The 17,488-nt window shown below is 42.3% G+C and overlaps 1 protein-coding gene across 4 annotated transcripts in view; it reads right to left on the bottom strand.

Moving 5' to 3' along the window:
• The window catches only part of CTTNBP2 (cortactin binding protein 2), a 671,065-nt gene that overhangs the window by 137,980 nt on the left and 515,597 nt on the right, over positions 1-17,488 (bottom strand). For all 4 annotated transcript variants that reach the window (XR_013606931.1, XM_078674334.1, XM_078674335.1 and 1 more), the window contains one exon: positions 12,875-13,027. Coding sequence is in view for 3 of the 4 variants with exons in the window: in XM_078674334.1 (XP_078530460.1) it covers positions 12,875-13,027 (153 nt within the window). In the remaining variant the exon portion in view is untranslated. The remainder of the gene's footprint in view (positions 1-12,874; positions 13,028-17,488) is intronic.

Here is a 17,488-nt window from a genome sequence, read left to right as displayed (position 1 = left end):
CTCAACAAGCCAAAACAGACCCCTGCGGTCTTCTTGGCGTGAGTCCGAAAGGACAGATCGTCATCCAACCATATTCCCAAGGATTTGATCTCCTTCTTGGGGGATGGTGGGTCGCCAAGAGACCGGGGCCAGCAACTCGCAATGATGGAAGGATTGGAGTTGCCCAGGAGCATCAGCTCGGTCTTACCTCCGTTGAGCTTTAAATCAGAGATGGACATCCACCGATAAACATTGGCGAGGCAGTCATGTAATACCTCAGGGTGTGCCGCCAATTGCGTGAGGCCCACCACCAGCTGAGTATCATCAGCATAGCTGATGATCTTCACCCAAAAGTCCAAAAGGCATTCTTAGAAATTTAAAAATACCAAACGGTGTCACGAAGGTTGTGTACTCTTGAGAAGAAGGGTGTAACCTAACCTGGTGGTAAGCAGAAGTTAAATCCAATGAAGAAAAGTGCTACGCCCCTTCAAGAGAACACAATATTTCTGAAATATTAGGTAGAGGGTAGTGGTTAACGACCATCACTCTGTTGAGTTCCCTCAAGTCCACATAGAGTCTGGCCTCGCCACTGGCCTTACGAGCCATCACTACCGGAGAGACCTACTCTGTTGCCTCGACTTCTTGGATGATACCCCTGGCCAGGAGTTTGTAGAGCTCACACTTCATGCTCTCTCTCCTAACCTTGGCAACCTTAGGGATAATATTTTGCTTAAGTCTTATGCGATGTACATCATTTTTGAAACAGCCTAGGGTCACATGCGAAAACAGCAGGAAACTCTTTAATCAAATCATGAATCAAATAGTCAACCACACTAACAGGTGGCAACTCCTTCAGACAGACCTGAGGATCTTCGTTGGGGTCAAAAAACACATGCAGATCCCTTTGATGAAGCCAACATATAAGTGAGTCACCTTTCATCGACACATACATTTTTCTAGAGATCACCCTCCCCTTGACATTAATTGACCCCCAAAAGTAACCAAGTAGGTCAATGGTGACTCCACCATATCCCTTCGGTCTGATGTCAGGTTTTTTTAAGGACAACTTTATCTTGTAAATTAATCCCGTAAAATACTTTGGGAACAAGTGTAATCTTGGCCCTAGAGTCGAACATCATTTTGACAGATGCATCATTAATTAAAACATCCGCATAAGGATCATCAGGCTTATCACCTGAAACCTGACAAATAATGAATTCTTCAGCATTGTCATTAAACACATCAACTTCTTTGACAGTCTTGTGATCGTTACCAGATCTACAGCATTTGGAAGCATGACCTTTCTTACCACAACTTTTGCTAATGACTTTCCAACCTGGACAGTTCTTAAAATCGGCCATGTGACTAGTCACCACACCTTTAGCACTTGCCTTGAAATTGCTTTGGATTAAAAGATCTCTGAGCTTGATAAGAAGATCTTTGAGCTTGGTAAGAGGATCTTTGAGGTTGATAAGAAGGTTTTTGAACTAGGACACTTTCAGATTCAATAGACTTATCAGAAACAACCTTGACCTCAGCGTGATCGTTCTTATAAGAAGAAGATTCTTTATGATGTCAACAAACGCTTTCGAATGCTCATGGCTCTATGCGGTGGTAATGACCTCTTGTAGAAAGGGATTGTCCTTTTGCCAGAGAGCATCCCTAGTTTTGTCTTGAAAACAACCCAACATAAACGGATCCCTCTGGCGTTCCTCCAATGTAGCACCAAAGTTACAGATAGAGGCTAACTTGCGCAAAATTGTTATTTACTGCTCCATCGACTCATCCTGCCTCTGCATTACCTAAGATGGCCGCTGTGTTTGTATGTGATGATGTTGAGGCCAGGCAATCAAGGAGATGGCAACACCGCAAGTCAGGCAAGACGGAAAGCCTGAATAGATATCCAGGGAAGTCTAGAGACCAACGTGCAGCGCACGTACCTTGAGCTGTGCACTTAATTCAAACAGCAAAACTTCCTCCAGGACCCATTTCTAGGGTCTCCAGATCACATTCATGTTGGCCAGTTCTAAATTCAGGCAGACTTGTGAAGCTAATCTACTGTATTGGGCTGGTAACTGTTGGGAGTCCGACATGGCAGTAATTAATACAGGTTCTGATCAACCTCTATATTCATGTTTTTAACATTACTGGCTGAAGTACTGATCCATTTCTCAACAATTACTGTAAAGTAAAATCCTTAATGTAATCCATGTCAGCTATGCAATTTATGTTTACATTTTTGATGTGTTACTTCATCTTGCATTCTCGAAGATTATTAACTTTTTTTCCATGATGCTGTATGTCTGTATTTTTTCACTAAACATAAGACTTTTGTATAGTGCATACAGTGAACTGAGTCCCCTTCCATGGGTCAGCGTGAGTTCCCTTTGTGGGTGGGTATTTATGATGGCACACACTTGAGAACTCTGAAGTTAAGGCAGAATAAAGTGTATGATTCTAATAGTGCTGGTCAGTTGGTAATAAAGGTGCACAAACTATATAAAAATCCAATCAGTGGCCTTGCTGCAGAGCACATAGTGTGATGGTTGCATATATGGCAAATGTAATTGGGGGAAAGTGTGAGATATACAGATGAAGGATTTCAGAAAGATGATTTCAGACGAATGACATAAGCATTTAATGGAGTGAGAGTGGTGTGAAGGGGAGAACAGGGATTTTTTTATTTTTTATAAATCTGTTTATTGAAATTTCATAAAATACAGTGCACAAATACAATAGAAAACATACGGGATCATCACACTACCGCATTCATCATCCAAAGGAATTAGAAATTATGCATAAGAACATAGACTCTGCAGAGGTACACATATCACAACAATGGAATATTAGGACGTAATTCATCGGCTGCATTAATTAGGAGGAGCATTACTTAAATAATCAGTTAAGTACTTCCAATAATCTTTCGGCCTGGATCGGGCCGGTAGTTCCTCTTCATAAATTCGCAGCGTATCTTGACAATGAGGCATATCATATAACCACTGCTTGGCCGTGGGTACATTTTTGCTGTCCCAACACATGGAAATTCTGCGTTTGGCTAGTAGCAACGCAACCATACAAAATGTTCGTTTCATAGCCAGTGCATTAGGTAAGAGACCCAACAGACAAACTTGAATGGTGCAATCAATATCAATCCCCACCATTGCTACCAATAATGATATGATCTCCTCCCAATAGGCATGTATTTTAGTGCAATACCATGCTAAATGAATAAAATCTGCTTGCTCCACACCACATCCTGTACATCTTGCCTCTGATCTAAGACCATATCTATAAAGTTTTACAGGCGTGTAATATGCTTGATGCAAATATTTAAAGTGAACTAGTCTTAGATTGCCATTTGGGGTGAGTAGTTGAATCAGAGTACATGTTGTATGCCATTCCACCTATGTAAGAGGAGCTTCTAATACAGCATTCCATCTGTCCATGGCCTTAGTGCTGTTATACCCAATTTCATTTTGTGCCACCGTATATAACCGGGAGACTAAGTGTGTTGTGTTGGACGAAGTCAATATAAGCTGCAGTGTGTCTAATTGTGGCGGTTCATTGGGATAGTTCGGATATAGCTTTTTGATCACCCCCTGTAATCTATGGTAGGTAAAACGGAACAACAGCGTCTAGTTTTGTATATACGACAAATCTTGCGTTGTTTTAAATATCCCATTATGGTAGAGGAACCCTACCGTATCCATCCCTACCTGATGTAGTAGCCTCATACCCACCTCCTCATTTGTAACCGATATGTCTGGGTGGTTGTGTAGTGGGAGGGCCGGAGCATAAAGGGGTAGTTTATTTGCTAGTTGGCCGAGCCTATGCCATACCCTGTTGGTGGTATCAATGGAATTAATGCCTTTGTCGTGTAGCGGCGGTCGTCTCTGCGTGATTATTGCCGTCAATGGGATTGGTAGAGCATCACCTTCTTCGACTGCCGTGTGTGTCAAGTATGGTATCTGATGATACCAGTAGGTGGCATATTGTGCCTGAGCACACAGATAGTAAAGCAGAAAATCAGGTACACACAATCCACCTCTAGAGTACGGTAAAGTCAGAGTACGCAATTCGATACGTGCCTGTTTACCTGCCCATTTCAGTTTGAGCACTACTGCCGTAATCCGTCTGAAGACCTCTCCGGGAGGGTGAATTGGGATATTATTGAAAAGGTAAAGCAACTTTGGTAGTAGTACCATTTTGACAATCGCTATGCGATCTGCAAGTGAGAGTGGCAGTTGTATCCACCGACTTACTTTATCCTCTAATGAGGAGATTACACGTCCATAATTAGTTCGTATAACGATTTCGGGGTCTCTGTGATACCACACTCCAAGATATCTGATGGGTTCGCTTTGCCATTTCAATGGAAATTCAGTAGGGTGTTGCGTGGTGGTGTCGGTTAAGTGTATAATAGAGGATTTCCCCCAATTAATACTAAGTCCAGAGTGTCCCCCAAATGTAAGGTATTCACGAAGTAGGGGAGCGAGATGCTGTTCCGGGTCACGAACATAAAGGACCATATCGTCCGCGTAAAGGGAAATGTGCAGAGGTCCACTGGGGAACTGTAGAGCAGAGTGGTGATGGAGCTGTCTAACCTTACATACAAGCGGCTCAAGGGCCAGAGCAAATAATAACGGGGACAACAGACAGCCTTGCCGTGTCCCAAGCTCTATATTTATTGCTTCTGAGATATACCCGTTAATCCGGACCCTGGCCACTGGTTGCGTATATAAAAGTTGCACCCATTGTATAAACACTGTACTGTAAGTAAGTATGACCACTCAATTGAATCAAAAGCCTTGGCGGCATCTAGCATGACCGCCACTGCCTTGGTGTTGGGAGTTAAGTAATGGGAGAGGGCGAACAACGTACGAGTGTTATGTATGGTGGCTCTGGACGGTATAAAACCAGATTGGTCTGGGAGGACCAAATTTGTCACAAGAGGTTGTAATCTCGTGGCAAGTATTTTGGCTAAAATCTTAGAGTCCACATTTATTAACGATAAGGGTCGATATGAGTCACATAGTTCAGGGTCTTTGGCGGATTTTAATAGTGCTGTTACCATTGCTTCTCGCAAGGCCGGTGGGAGTATGTTTTTCTCAAAGGCGTCGCCAAACATCGCGACCAGCCTAGGTGCCAGTGTATGTTTTAGAAAATTCACAGGTAAACCCGTCCGGGCCAGGGGCTTTGCCATTTGGTAATGATTTAATTATATCAGACACCTCTTCCACGGTAATCGGGAGTGACAAATAGGCCCTTTGTGTGTCAGAAAGCCACGCGATTGCTACGTCTTCTAAATAGGTGAGTACGTCAATGGACGATGCAGTGGGCTGTGATTTATATAGCTTGCCATATGTTTGCACGAACCCTTGCAAAATGCCCTGGGGGTCTGCACATATAGAACCGTCATCATGCTGTTTCTGCAACACGGTTTGTGGCTTGCGTCCCTCACAAATTCTGGACGCCAGCACCCTACCAGGCCTCCCCTCTTCCCCAAACGCTCTAGCTGTGGGGCGTTTGTTAATATATTTAACCTCATCTTTGGCATAAGACTGATATTCCATGAGTGTCTGCCTTATTTCTCCCAGTACCAATGTGTCATGTGTTCTTACATACTGATTTTCTAACAACTTCAGTTTTGTCTCGCAACGTGTCAACTGTGACCTGATATCACGTAGTATCCCCACAGTTGTGCTCATACATACCCCTCGCACAGTGGCTTTGAAAGCCTCCCAAAGAAGGCACGGGTCACCCGTGGAGGGCTCATTTAATAAAAAATATTCTTTGATGGACTTGGCTATAGTATCTGCGTATACAGAGTCCGTGAGGGCAGTGGCATTAAATCTCCAGCAGTATGGGCGGTAAGTAATGTGGTATCTGAAGGGATAGGATGATAGGGTTGTGGTCCAACAGCGTTTTAGGTAGGTGTTTAATTCCCTCCGTCCACAGCAAAGCTGTCTTTGATCCCAACCAATAGTCAATGCGGGACCAGCTACCATGTATCGCTGAAGTGTGTGTGTGGCTTCGCTAACCCCAGGATTTCGCACTCTCCATATATCATGCAAATGTAACTCGGTCATTATATTAAGTACCTTTGCACACGGCTCAGTAGTCATACCTGATCTGTCCGGTGTATCTTGTAGTGCTAGATTTCGATCGCAACACCAAATTAGAGTTCGATCCAGCTCCCCATGTAGGTGTTGCCATACTTCGTGATAGAATTCAGGTGCGTCAGTATTTGGCCCATAAGTGTTTATAAGCATCAGCCGTTGGCCACGTAATGTACCTGTAAGAATAAGATAACGCCCCGACTGTCCTTGATCGTGTTCTCAACCTGAAGATTAGTGCCTTTTTTAACCAATATCGAAACTCCCTTAGAATAGGAAGAGTATGCTGCATTATGAATTGACTCAGCCCACCGTCGGCCAACATGAGCATGCGTGTGCGGGGCCATGTGAGTCTCTTGCAACATTACAATATCAACATGCCACCTATCCAGAATTGCAAACATTTGTCTGAGTTTATTCGGGTTCGTGAAGCCTCATATATTCCATCTGAGCAGATTTAATGACTGTCTACCTGATGTGTTTCTAGCCATATTTAGCGTAGATGTTGATGAATGGACCTATCAGCTATATGTGTACCATGTCCTCTCATAAGATAAATCCAGTAGGGTGTACCCACAGAGCCTACAGCATAGACAGTACTATTACCTCGGATCTCAGCAATGCATCTCAAGTGTCGTGTCCCATGAAACAGAACAGTTCCCCAACCCCTCCTCCTACCACCCACATCAGCAGCCCAATCCTGCCGAAGCCATACCCCATTTTGAAAACCTCAATAGAACAAACTGTGCGGGGAGCACCCATGTGGAGGTCCGCCCAGGGTACACATGGCCATCCAAGTTAATGGATGTGGACGGACCATATGGATGTCAGAAACATAAATTACGCAGAGCTTGTTAGAGTAGGTTTGACAGAATTGCAACGACATGCAACATTGCAACAAAGCATTGTATAGTTCCTAATGTCATAGATACGAATAATCAGCACATTTCAGGTATCCACCTCGCACTAGCCCACCATCTCAGATTGTAAACCCCGCAAATGACACTTATAGTAAGTCCCCCACACTTATGCGAGGTATTGAACTGAAACGTGGAAAGGTCAGAATGGCGTCCAGCCACATTAAGAGCCAGAAAGCAATATTCATATTACCACCTAACATGACCAACCCAGCTAGGTAGCGCCTATAAGTTATTTACAAGCAGGCAATGTCCCTAAGCACTCCAGCGCTACCTCACAGTGAGAACCAGACATACCATAGTAGCATAGTTCTGGGTGTTAGGCTTAATATCTCTAAACAGTTAGACAAGGAGGTTAAGAATGTCTGCACAGTCCTTTACATTATAGAAAAACCCCACTTTGACAGGCCAAGTCTGAGTGACGGAGAGGCCCCACTGCCCAAGCAGTGAATGCATTGTCCACTTTTCACCAGGCTACCATTTGTGCGGCGCGTTCCCTTATGGGCATCCGTTGTCCCTGCATATTACAGTTCGTTGTCAAAAGGATACGTGTTACTGAATCTGCAGATTTACCGCGGAGGTATTGGATCATGCCTTTGAGAAGCAAGGTGTCCTGGACTGGCATACCAATAGTCCGTAATCCCGCAGTCCTACTTACAGATAGCGGTGGCAAGGCTGATTATTTTTTGTTGATCTCTTAGTCAAAGTCATGTGATTGATCATTCTGTCTCCGTTCCTTCTGTTGATGAGTAATCTTCTTGAGAAACTATTGAGCTGCTTTCGGCGTGGCTAGAATCGTCAATTTTCCTTCCCAGGTGACCCTCAGTCGCGCCGGATACAGCATTGCATATTCCACGTGCATGTCTCTTAGTTTTGCCTTAACGTTCGCAAATTCTTTACGGGCCTGTTGCACTGCCATTGTATAGTCCGGATAAAATTCCCTTGGTAGTTAATGTGCTTCTTTTCCCTTGCCATCCTCAGTATGCCATCACGATAATTCAAAATGCGAGCTACTATGGGTCTAGGTGCAGCACCTGGTGGTGGACGAGGCGCCAGTGACATATGTGCCCGTTCCACTATAAAGATCGGGGATAGTTGGTCTCCTCCAAAAACCGCTCTGCAGAGCTCTTCTACATACGTTTCCATGCTGCCTGTATTGGTTGACTCTGGAACGCCTGCTATACGGACTTTATTGCGTCGCGATCGAGCCTCTAAATCTTCCGCCTTATTCCTGATGACTTCTAACACTTTCTCCATCCCGCCACACTTTGCAGTACTTGTGTGTGCTTCATCCTCCACAGTGGATAGGCGATTTTCGGCTTCGTCCAGCCATTCACCTTGCCGATCCATCTTCGCCGCCATGTTATCCATACGGCAAGTGAGGTGATCCAGCTTGCCATTTATGTCCTGTAGACTTGTTTGGATTGCTTTCAGTATGGCCTCCATTCCGCTATCTGAGGCCCCATCTGTTTCTGTTTCCGTGACTGAGTGAGTCGTTGGGCCCTTTACCGACCGTCGCGATTCGAAGGTCAGTTTAGCTTGCTGCTTGTCAGGTTTCCCCATCTTGGGTAGGGGGGCCGGTCGCGTTATAGATACGCAGTAGAATGCTAGCAGTGCTTAAGCAATGTCTTTCCCGTTCAAACGGCGCCGCTCAGTCCAAGAAACTCTAGCGGGCCTGCTGTTATGGTTGCTACGTACGTAGAGGGATCGATCTGAGCAGATATTCACAATACCGACGATATTCCTAGCGTGGTAATTCAGACGTTGTGCCGCTATGGACCGCGTAGCGAGTAAGTCAGTTATAGTCAGTGGTGCCGCTCACTGCCAGACGCAGTAAGCCGCCTTCAGCTCTCGCAGTTTATAGATTTCTGTGCCCGCTGGGAACTGCTACTTAGTGGTCAGTATAGGAAAAGGCTAGGGGAGTTGCGCATTTCATGTCGGGCGCAGGACCGTACACCTACCGCTGCTGGATGGTGCTTCCAGGTTTGAGCGCCGAGGGCAAGCATTTAGAAAATGGTCGCTCATATTTTCCTTTAATCACGCTTAGCCAATGCAGCAGCCCCATACAATAACCAGGCCCGGGCCATGCAGCGCGATGAGGTGAGTTGCAGCAGCGCTACCAAGGCATGAGGTGAGGCGCGATGATTTTGCAGATGGGCATTTTCAATAGGTGTAGCTACCTGGATAGATTAGGCAAGCTGAGAACCACGTGGAAGGTTCCGTGATCCACACCACTACAACAAAGTGCATTTCGCGATTCCTCCTAATCGCTGCAATGTGCCTCAGTCGGTAACACAGGTATGAGCGGGCAATCGGGCTTTCCACCTTCTGAGTAGCGCAATCCAGACTCAGCGCTGGCTTAGCTCACGCTTCAGGCCCCGAGATGCGCTAGTGCCACGGGAGCCGCCATTTTAGGGTGCCTGTCACCATGTAGTGAAGCTACGTTAAGTAGAGATGGGACCCGCCAGATCCCAACGGTAGCGCAGTCTTTTGCTATCGGTGCGCCCGCCAATGCCTTCCCACGCAGCCGTTCCATCAATGATTGTCGCTGCGGGAGAGCTGCAAGCGCCGATCCATGCATTCCCGCATTGTGGGAAGCGCCATTTTGCCAAGCCTCCGCCGCCGCTCTTACCGGACCATTTGAAGTGTTTCCCGACGGTAGAGTGGTATATTAACGCTCCGCTTACTCCCCCAGCTGCATGAAGTATTCCGATTTCGTATTCTGCCAAATGTTTACGCTTATGTTGTCTTAGCGGCTGAAATTTGCTCACAACATGGGTCCGTCCGGCGGAGCTGCCTGCTCAGCCAGCCATCCCGCAGTGCGCCCTCTAGTGCCCCCCGGAGAACAGGGATTTTGAAGCATTGGAAAGGCCACTACCACAGGCCTTAGTAATGTTTAATTCACACACTTGTGTTTTCAAATTCTAAATATTTACAACAAAATAATTTTTGTTATTCATTTATCTGATACAGCTATTAAACATTGGCAATGCCAATATGTCTGGCTTGTTTGAGGTATATGTGTTTGTTGTTGCATGACATGTCTGACTGAAGACAATGCATAGAGGTGCATGAAATACTGCATGGGTGGCACGCTGCATGTGGCAGAAGATTTAGTTTACATACTCTAACTAGGAAACAAAATTAAATAATTAAGGACGTGGTTTAGTTTTTTTTACCACACCCCTTTAGAGGCACCCCAACTTTTTCATCCCACTTAGAGCACGGGTCCGATTGCCTGTTTGAAAAAGTACAATGACATTTTGAACGGGAGCACTCACCAGGTAATTTATAATCCACTTTACTATGCTGTTTTGTTATCTTCTCTTGTAAGATTATATCCTTGTCATCTTAATACTTATTTGGAGATTTAACACAACTGTTGATCTCTGTGCTCTCTTAGTGAAGATGGTTTAGTTTGGTTTGTAATCCACAAAATGAACTAAGATTCCATTGTCACTTTGTTAAGTGGGACCAGGATTTAGTTTTTTGCGATTATTTGAAAAACCAAATATTTGAAAACCAAACTTCACTGTCCTACTTGCGTAGACATCACCTATTCTGCTCCTTAAGAATACTTTAATCCACTCTCAGTCAGGCTGACATCAAGATGTGAGTTTCCTAAAACAGTCAGCACATTCCAAAAGGTTTGGGGCATGCACACAATGCCCCTGTGAAGTATGCTAAGTTTGTTGAAAGTATTGTTTCCACCTAATGCCTCTTCCTTCCACCACCCTACATTTCGTGTCACTCTTGCATGTTTTTTTCATCCATTTTATTCCTTAATCTGTGTTCTAAATTATTAGTACTTCACCTTCTTTACTTTTCTTCCTTTCCTTATCTTGGTTTGAGTCAAACGTCTGATGATAAAATGAGTTCCAATTCTATACATAAAAATTAGGGGTCTACTACTGGCAGCCACCTGCTAAATTGGTGAAACTTTGAAAGTATGTATATATCTATATGGTATTTCTGTAGCGCCCACTTAGCCAAAAGGCAGTGGAGCGCTGTACAGTGTCAAACACAAGCATAAAGTAAATGAGTGATAGTAGAGGTAGCAGGGATGTGGGCAGTTAATGCATTGTGTTGTAGTGTTCTTTAAAGAGATGAGCCTTCAACCACCAATAAATCTGGTAATTTCCACCTACGACCCAAAAAGCAGACAAAATGTTTATTTCAATGCTAGGACTTAGAACATACTTTACAGTATATGAAATTACTTATTTCGAACAGAATAAATATTTCAGTTTTTTTATCGGATTAGAAAAACGCACGGGCAGTGTGGTATACTCACATAAAAACTTGCCCAAATCAATATCTCATATTGCACATATGAGTAACTTTATACTGTTTTGATAATCGCCATATCAAAATTTACTTCTAGCTGAAGACTTACTTGGTACAGTAAACAGGGGATGTAGCCTGTTTAAGCAGGATTTGCAGATGTCATGTTACTACTGTTAACTTTTCATATGTAGGCAGAGGTCACTGCCACCTTGGCAGGCTCTCCTTATGACAAAGTATACGGGAATATAATGTAATACGTTTATTAGTTATCTTTAAAAAAAATTACAAATATTTTAATGTAAAATGGAAATTAATTTAAAATAATTATTAACATAAAACTAAAAAATGCAATGTTATCTCACATTAACTCATCAAAGGTCAAAATGTTTAATACACAAATTAAATATCGAATAGATGTATAGCTATAGTTTAAAATAGTTTTTAAAAATCCCACCCACACTATCATTTTTATATTAAATAATTATTAAGAAAGTGTTTTAAATTTGTTTGTGTAATTATTTTAATTCACTTTAATTGTTTACTAAAAGTTGTATTTCATTATTTATAAACACTTTATTTTACTTAGGGCTGTTATTTTAAGTCCCTGTCTCCATTATTTTCTATGGGAGTATTTGCAGTGCCCATGAGTAGGCATGTGTGGTGCTGGACTTACTGTAAGGCTGGGCTGACGTTCTTCTACAACTGTCTGTTAAAGGTCCTTTTTGGCTGTAGTAACTTTAGAAGTTCAGTTTATGAATAGCAAAGGGCCTACTCTTTTATGGGTGGGTGTTTGCTGGAACATGTTGCTTTAGATATTTTGTTCAAAAGACTACATCTGATGACTGCACTGTGGTGGGTGCTTACATTTATTTTACACTGCATAATTCTATGTATTTTCTTTGCTAGAATCCATCTTGAGGAAGCAGTTTGATCATGAAATACATTTGCTATGTTCGCTGTGAGTAATTAATGTAAATATTGGCTGCGGATGTAATCCATGATAATAACAACGGAAATGTCTTTGGAAACTGGCTGATTTTATGAACTTCAAGATTATTAAAATAAATTAATAACCGAAAACAAGCATGACTTGGACTATATGATCATGATCACCTCTATGAACCAATCCATTTTATTAAGCACATATGAAGGCATCAGAGGGTAACGGTTGATGATGAGTGGTGTAGTACCGGGCACATATCTTGTTTACTCCCCTCTTGTTCTGATTTTTATTTTCATGTCCCTGCCTAAACGCCTCCTTGCTCCTCCTAAGCTCCTCTTTATCCTTCCCTAATCTGATCCTATTTAGTAGTCAGTATTCCCCATTACGCAAACATTACCCCAGAATCCTACAGCATTTGCTACTAAAAAATGTAACAACCATGTGTGGAAAACTCTACATAGAAAAGAAAAAAGAGGAGGAGGTCTGCAGCCATAGGTTTATGAATAGCATTTTGTAGTATGTTAGTAGTACTATTACAGTACTACTAAATTTACTACAAAGTGCAGTTTGTGCAGTTTTGCTTCGGCCATCGGATGGCACGGAGCATAAAACAAAATAGCTTTTTTTCTTACCTTTTTGAAAGGAACAGCTGCTTGTCGGGCTACGGTTTTCAAGCGGTTCCAATAAATCTCCTAACAGTTCCAATAAAGGCGTTCTCTCCAAGTTCTCCAGAATTACGATCTTACGTTTGGCCGGCGGTTGTGCCACTACAGGTACCAGGCATTCTGTAACAGGAAGAGACCATTACTATTAGCTCGTGAAGACAAGTCCAGCAAGAGAGGCGATCATGCGTCGGGAGATATTCAATATTCTAGTTCCAATACATTTCCTTTTACACCTCAGGGGGAGGAGATTTGCAGATACAGACAATGCACATTTAATGAAGTAGAACTCAATTTAGTGCTTGATAGGAAAATGTTCCATCATCAATCATCAAAAAAGACAGCAATTAATAGGATTAGGGTTTAAAGCGAAAAACTGAAGAGGTGTAAGGACAGTTAGAAAAGAAAGGATTGGTGCACAAAATTGAGGGCCTACTGGAGCTAGATTAAATCACTACTAGGCAGCAGCATTAAATACTACCACAAATGCCAAGATACAAAGTGGTAAAATTAAATTTTGTCTGAGGGCTACAGCAACTAGAACTGCATTTGAAGAGTTTTCAGTTCAGCCCTCGCCTATCTTGCAATTGTAATTTATTTTATAAAGCACGCAATCACCCAAAGGTGTCTTAGCGCTAGTGGTGCATCCCATATCTTTACAGTTTGTTATACTTCCCCCATCTGAATCCTTAACAATGTCCCTTTCCCAAATGTCTTGAACATTGTTAACAGGTCCCTGCATATGTCCTACTTTCATTCTAGTATTTCTTCCCTTCCTCTTTCAGTTATTACTGTTCTTTGTATTCGAGGTCTTTATAATGTTGGTTGTTAATTATACAGCGCGAGGGCAAGAGTTGCTATTTATAAAAATCACAAATAAATAAAATCATCAAAAAATATATGGCAAAAAAAGTTGCAGAAACGTTGTCATTCAGGTTTCAGATCACAGCATGCCTCCAACCCAGCATTATACGTGGCCACATTTTGCGCCACAAAGCGAAAACAATCATATTTTTCTTTCCCAACTTTATTACAAAGAGGGAGGCGATTGTTGATAATGGGGGTTCATTCCTTACATCAGTTTCAAAGGAAACTTTGTCTAGGGCTAGTACAGTCAGGCGTAGTAAGAGTAGGCAATTAAAACGAGCATATTATTTCCAGGAAACTCACTAAGTGAGTTACATATACGAGGGCTTAGCATCTGTTGCAGGTACCTCTGTGTAAAAATTATTGGAAGTTTTAGTATTCAAAATGTTACGATTTGTTCCTAAAGGTTATAAAACGTACAGGTCATATTGTTAAATACAGGGATGATTGAATATGTTATTTTTACAGAGTGGATAAGGTGAGCATTATGGGGTTGGGATACTAAAACTGAATCAGAAAGGTAGGAATCTAGGTAGAGGTGACTCCCCTTGTTGTGCTTCTGAAGTTAATTAGAAGTAATTTCAAACAGCAGGTCAAAAGCATGAATTGGGAAAAGAGGTGATTTAGAATTGTATTAATTTCAAGTGGCTAAAATGAGTACCAGTAAGTTCCTTTATGATGTCACCTATTTTAAAGTGGCACACTTCAGTTTATGTAGTTTTCTGAGACACACACAAGTCATTTAACTATTTCTGAAGCTTTATTTTACTTAAGTTGAGAGATTCATCTGTTCAGGAGCAGCTCACTATTAGGTCAGATGAAAATATGTTGAGCTATTGTTCACAAAACTGTCACAAAGACTGATTATTTGGTGTTTAGCCCTGATAAGTACTCAGACCTGTTCACCTATTTTCGGCTAGGTTACTGAATGTTTAGCAGTTACCTGAGCTCATGTCACCAATACCAAAAACATAAACAGAGAAGACCTTTGGATTAGCCGCTTTCATCCAGTGCTTGGACCATTCACTTCAGTGGTTGATTTAAAACATGTGTGATTCACATTTTGGATCAGGCCAAAGAAATATTTTGGTGTATTTCAGGAGTGTTTGCCGTTGCACTGCATGTAAAGACATTTGCACTAATTTGTGGCACATCTGTGCTCCTAAACGTGTTTCAACACTCCTGTTGGTGTTACACCAACCGGAATCTGCACATAAAATTGATTTGAGCTTCTAAACGCTTTTCCACTCTAATGCTGATGCTACACCAAGGATGATTTTTACCTGAATATTCTGCTAACCAAATATGATGTCACAGTAATGAACACCTTTTAAACCTAAAGTGTCAATTTACTCACACATTCTCTATGTTGACTGAATTTGCATCTAAATGTGATACCAAACTCCTGCTGACTTCGCAACACTGCTTAGTCATCTCAATAAGGGCATCACTACTGTTCGAGATGAATTCACCCCTACCTCAGTCAGAATAAAAAAGCTTCCTTGAAGACAAGAGCACATAACAGCTGCTTTTCCATTGATAATAAAATCCTGCAAATAAAGGTCAACCAAGCTGAAAGTAAATTAGGAAGCACTATTTACCCAGGGTCCAAGTGCCTTTTGGATGGCTTAATATAAAAGTAAGTTATAGGAGGTAAACAGAGTGTATTTTTCTCAGCCCAGTGCATCTACCCCAAACTCTTTCATATTGTAGTGGAACTCTAAACTCTCTGTTTCTTGCTTTGTTATCTATCTTTCCAGGGAGCTATGTGATCAATTACTATCTCTTATAGAGGGCAAAATAACCAGAATCACGGATGCCATCTCTAAAGTGCTGCTGGGAACAATAATTAGGAGTGGTATTTCCCAGTTCAAGTCTTCTTCCAGTATTCTAACTAATTAGTCACTGAAAAACATCATCTGACCATAATATCATACTTAGAATATCAGGACTACAACCACGCTACAAATGGGCCTCCATGGCGCACGACTGGTTGAGGGATTTAGGTGAGAAATGAGGATAAAGAGTGTAAGAAAAGGTGAGAAAGAAGCAAAATAGAAGTGAGAAATGAGCAGAAAGAGTAAAAAAAACAAAAGGCAGGCAGCAAGAGACAAAATAAAGATGAAAAACTAGCATAAAGAGGCAAACCAAAGGTGGGAAATGAGAAGAAAGAGGCCAAATATAGGTCAGAAACCAGCAGCAAGAAACAAAATAAAGGTGAGAAACGAGCGGAAAGATACAGAGTAACAGCATGAGCAGAGAGAGGCAAAATAGAGGTTGGAAAAGAGCAGGGAGAGGCAGAATAAAGGCCAGGAGTGAGCAGAAAGACGCAAAATAATGGGCTGACTGAGCACAATGAGGCAAAAGAGGACAGTAACGAAAAAAGGCCGAAAAATGAGTTGAAAATGAACAGAGTTGGCACAAAACTGAATGCAGCTGAGGGTAGTGGACTGCAACAAGGCTGGACAGGAGGATTGTCACAGGGGGAGCTGGCACAAGGACCTGCTCCCATGCGCCCATTCAGACATGCCCCCATTCACAGATCCACACAGGCCCTCCTACACCCACTTACACATCTATGTACCGACCCATACAATCACTCACACACCCACTCACAGACCCATACAGCCACTCACCACCCACAAACTGCTTTATACACCCACTTAGAGACCCATACTGCCACTCACACACTCACTTACCTACCTATAAAGCCACTCACACACCCACTCTCACTGTTACATGTTACAGCTATGAAATACACATTTAAAAACTGTTAAAATTCATTGAAAAAAAACAAAGGTTACAAGGACTTTATAGTTAGGGAATAGAATTTAAAAAGCCGTAGAAATTTATTGAAAAAAACCAAGGTTACAGAGACGTTCTAGTTCAGAAATCGAAATAGAATTTAAAAAAACATTAGAAATTCAGTGGAAATAATCAAAGGTTACAGGGACATTATAGTTAGGCTCAGATTTCACTCGTTCAAAACAAGTGAATTTCAACAGTTATAATTACTTGAGTTAACTATAACTTACGACCCCGCAATGCACTGCTTAATATCTCACATATTATAACACACATGACATGGTCAGTGACATCACTCATGAGATCATTGATATCTCAAATGACATCACGAATGACATCATCCAATGAGTGTAAGTGTTTTGTAAATGTTTCTGAGAGTTAAAGATCTATAATGAGCTACTGCACAAGTTAAATTACTATTCTATGTTTACAACGGAGTGATACTGTTTCTAATATATGTATGTGATCTAAGTGGCACTGTGACTGTCTGTATCAGTGTGGGAGTGGGTGTCCAACTGTGTGTACCAGAGGCGGAGAGCAGGCGATGAGCAGGTTTACCAGCAGGGTGGGCCTTTTGACGAAGTGCTTCTCCCCACCCCACTGGGGTGGCTCTGCCATTCGGGTGCCACGTCACATCTAGCAGCGAATCCAGCGACTAGGTCAGTGTACAATATGGAGGCATTTTTTCACTATGTTGTTGTGTGTGGATGTGGGGACAGATCCTATATGGAAATCATTGACTGTATTTCCACTAGTATGGCGACAGACACTTCAAGTGGGGGTCTGCATACTCCATTACCTCAGGTGCTAGTTGTAACTGATGTGCATATGCGCTATTCATACCCCTGCCTGGGGCACACTAACAAGGTTATGAGCTATCTGAAGTATGAGTGCAGTGATAAGAGAGGATTC

Source organism: Lissotriton helveticus, chromosome 1_1 (assembly GCF_964261635.1).
Source record: "Lissotriton helveticus chromosome 1_1, aLisHel1.1, whole genome shotgun sequence".
NCBI classification, from domain to species: Eukaryota; Metazoa; Chordata; class Amphibia; order Caudata; family Salamandridae; genus Lissotriton; species Lissotriton helveticus.
The sequence above is the reverse complement of the archived record's forward strand: the minus strand, read 5'-3'. Positions and strand labels throughout refer to the sequence as shown.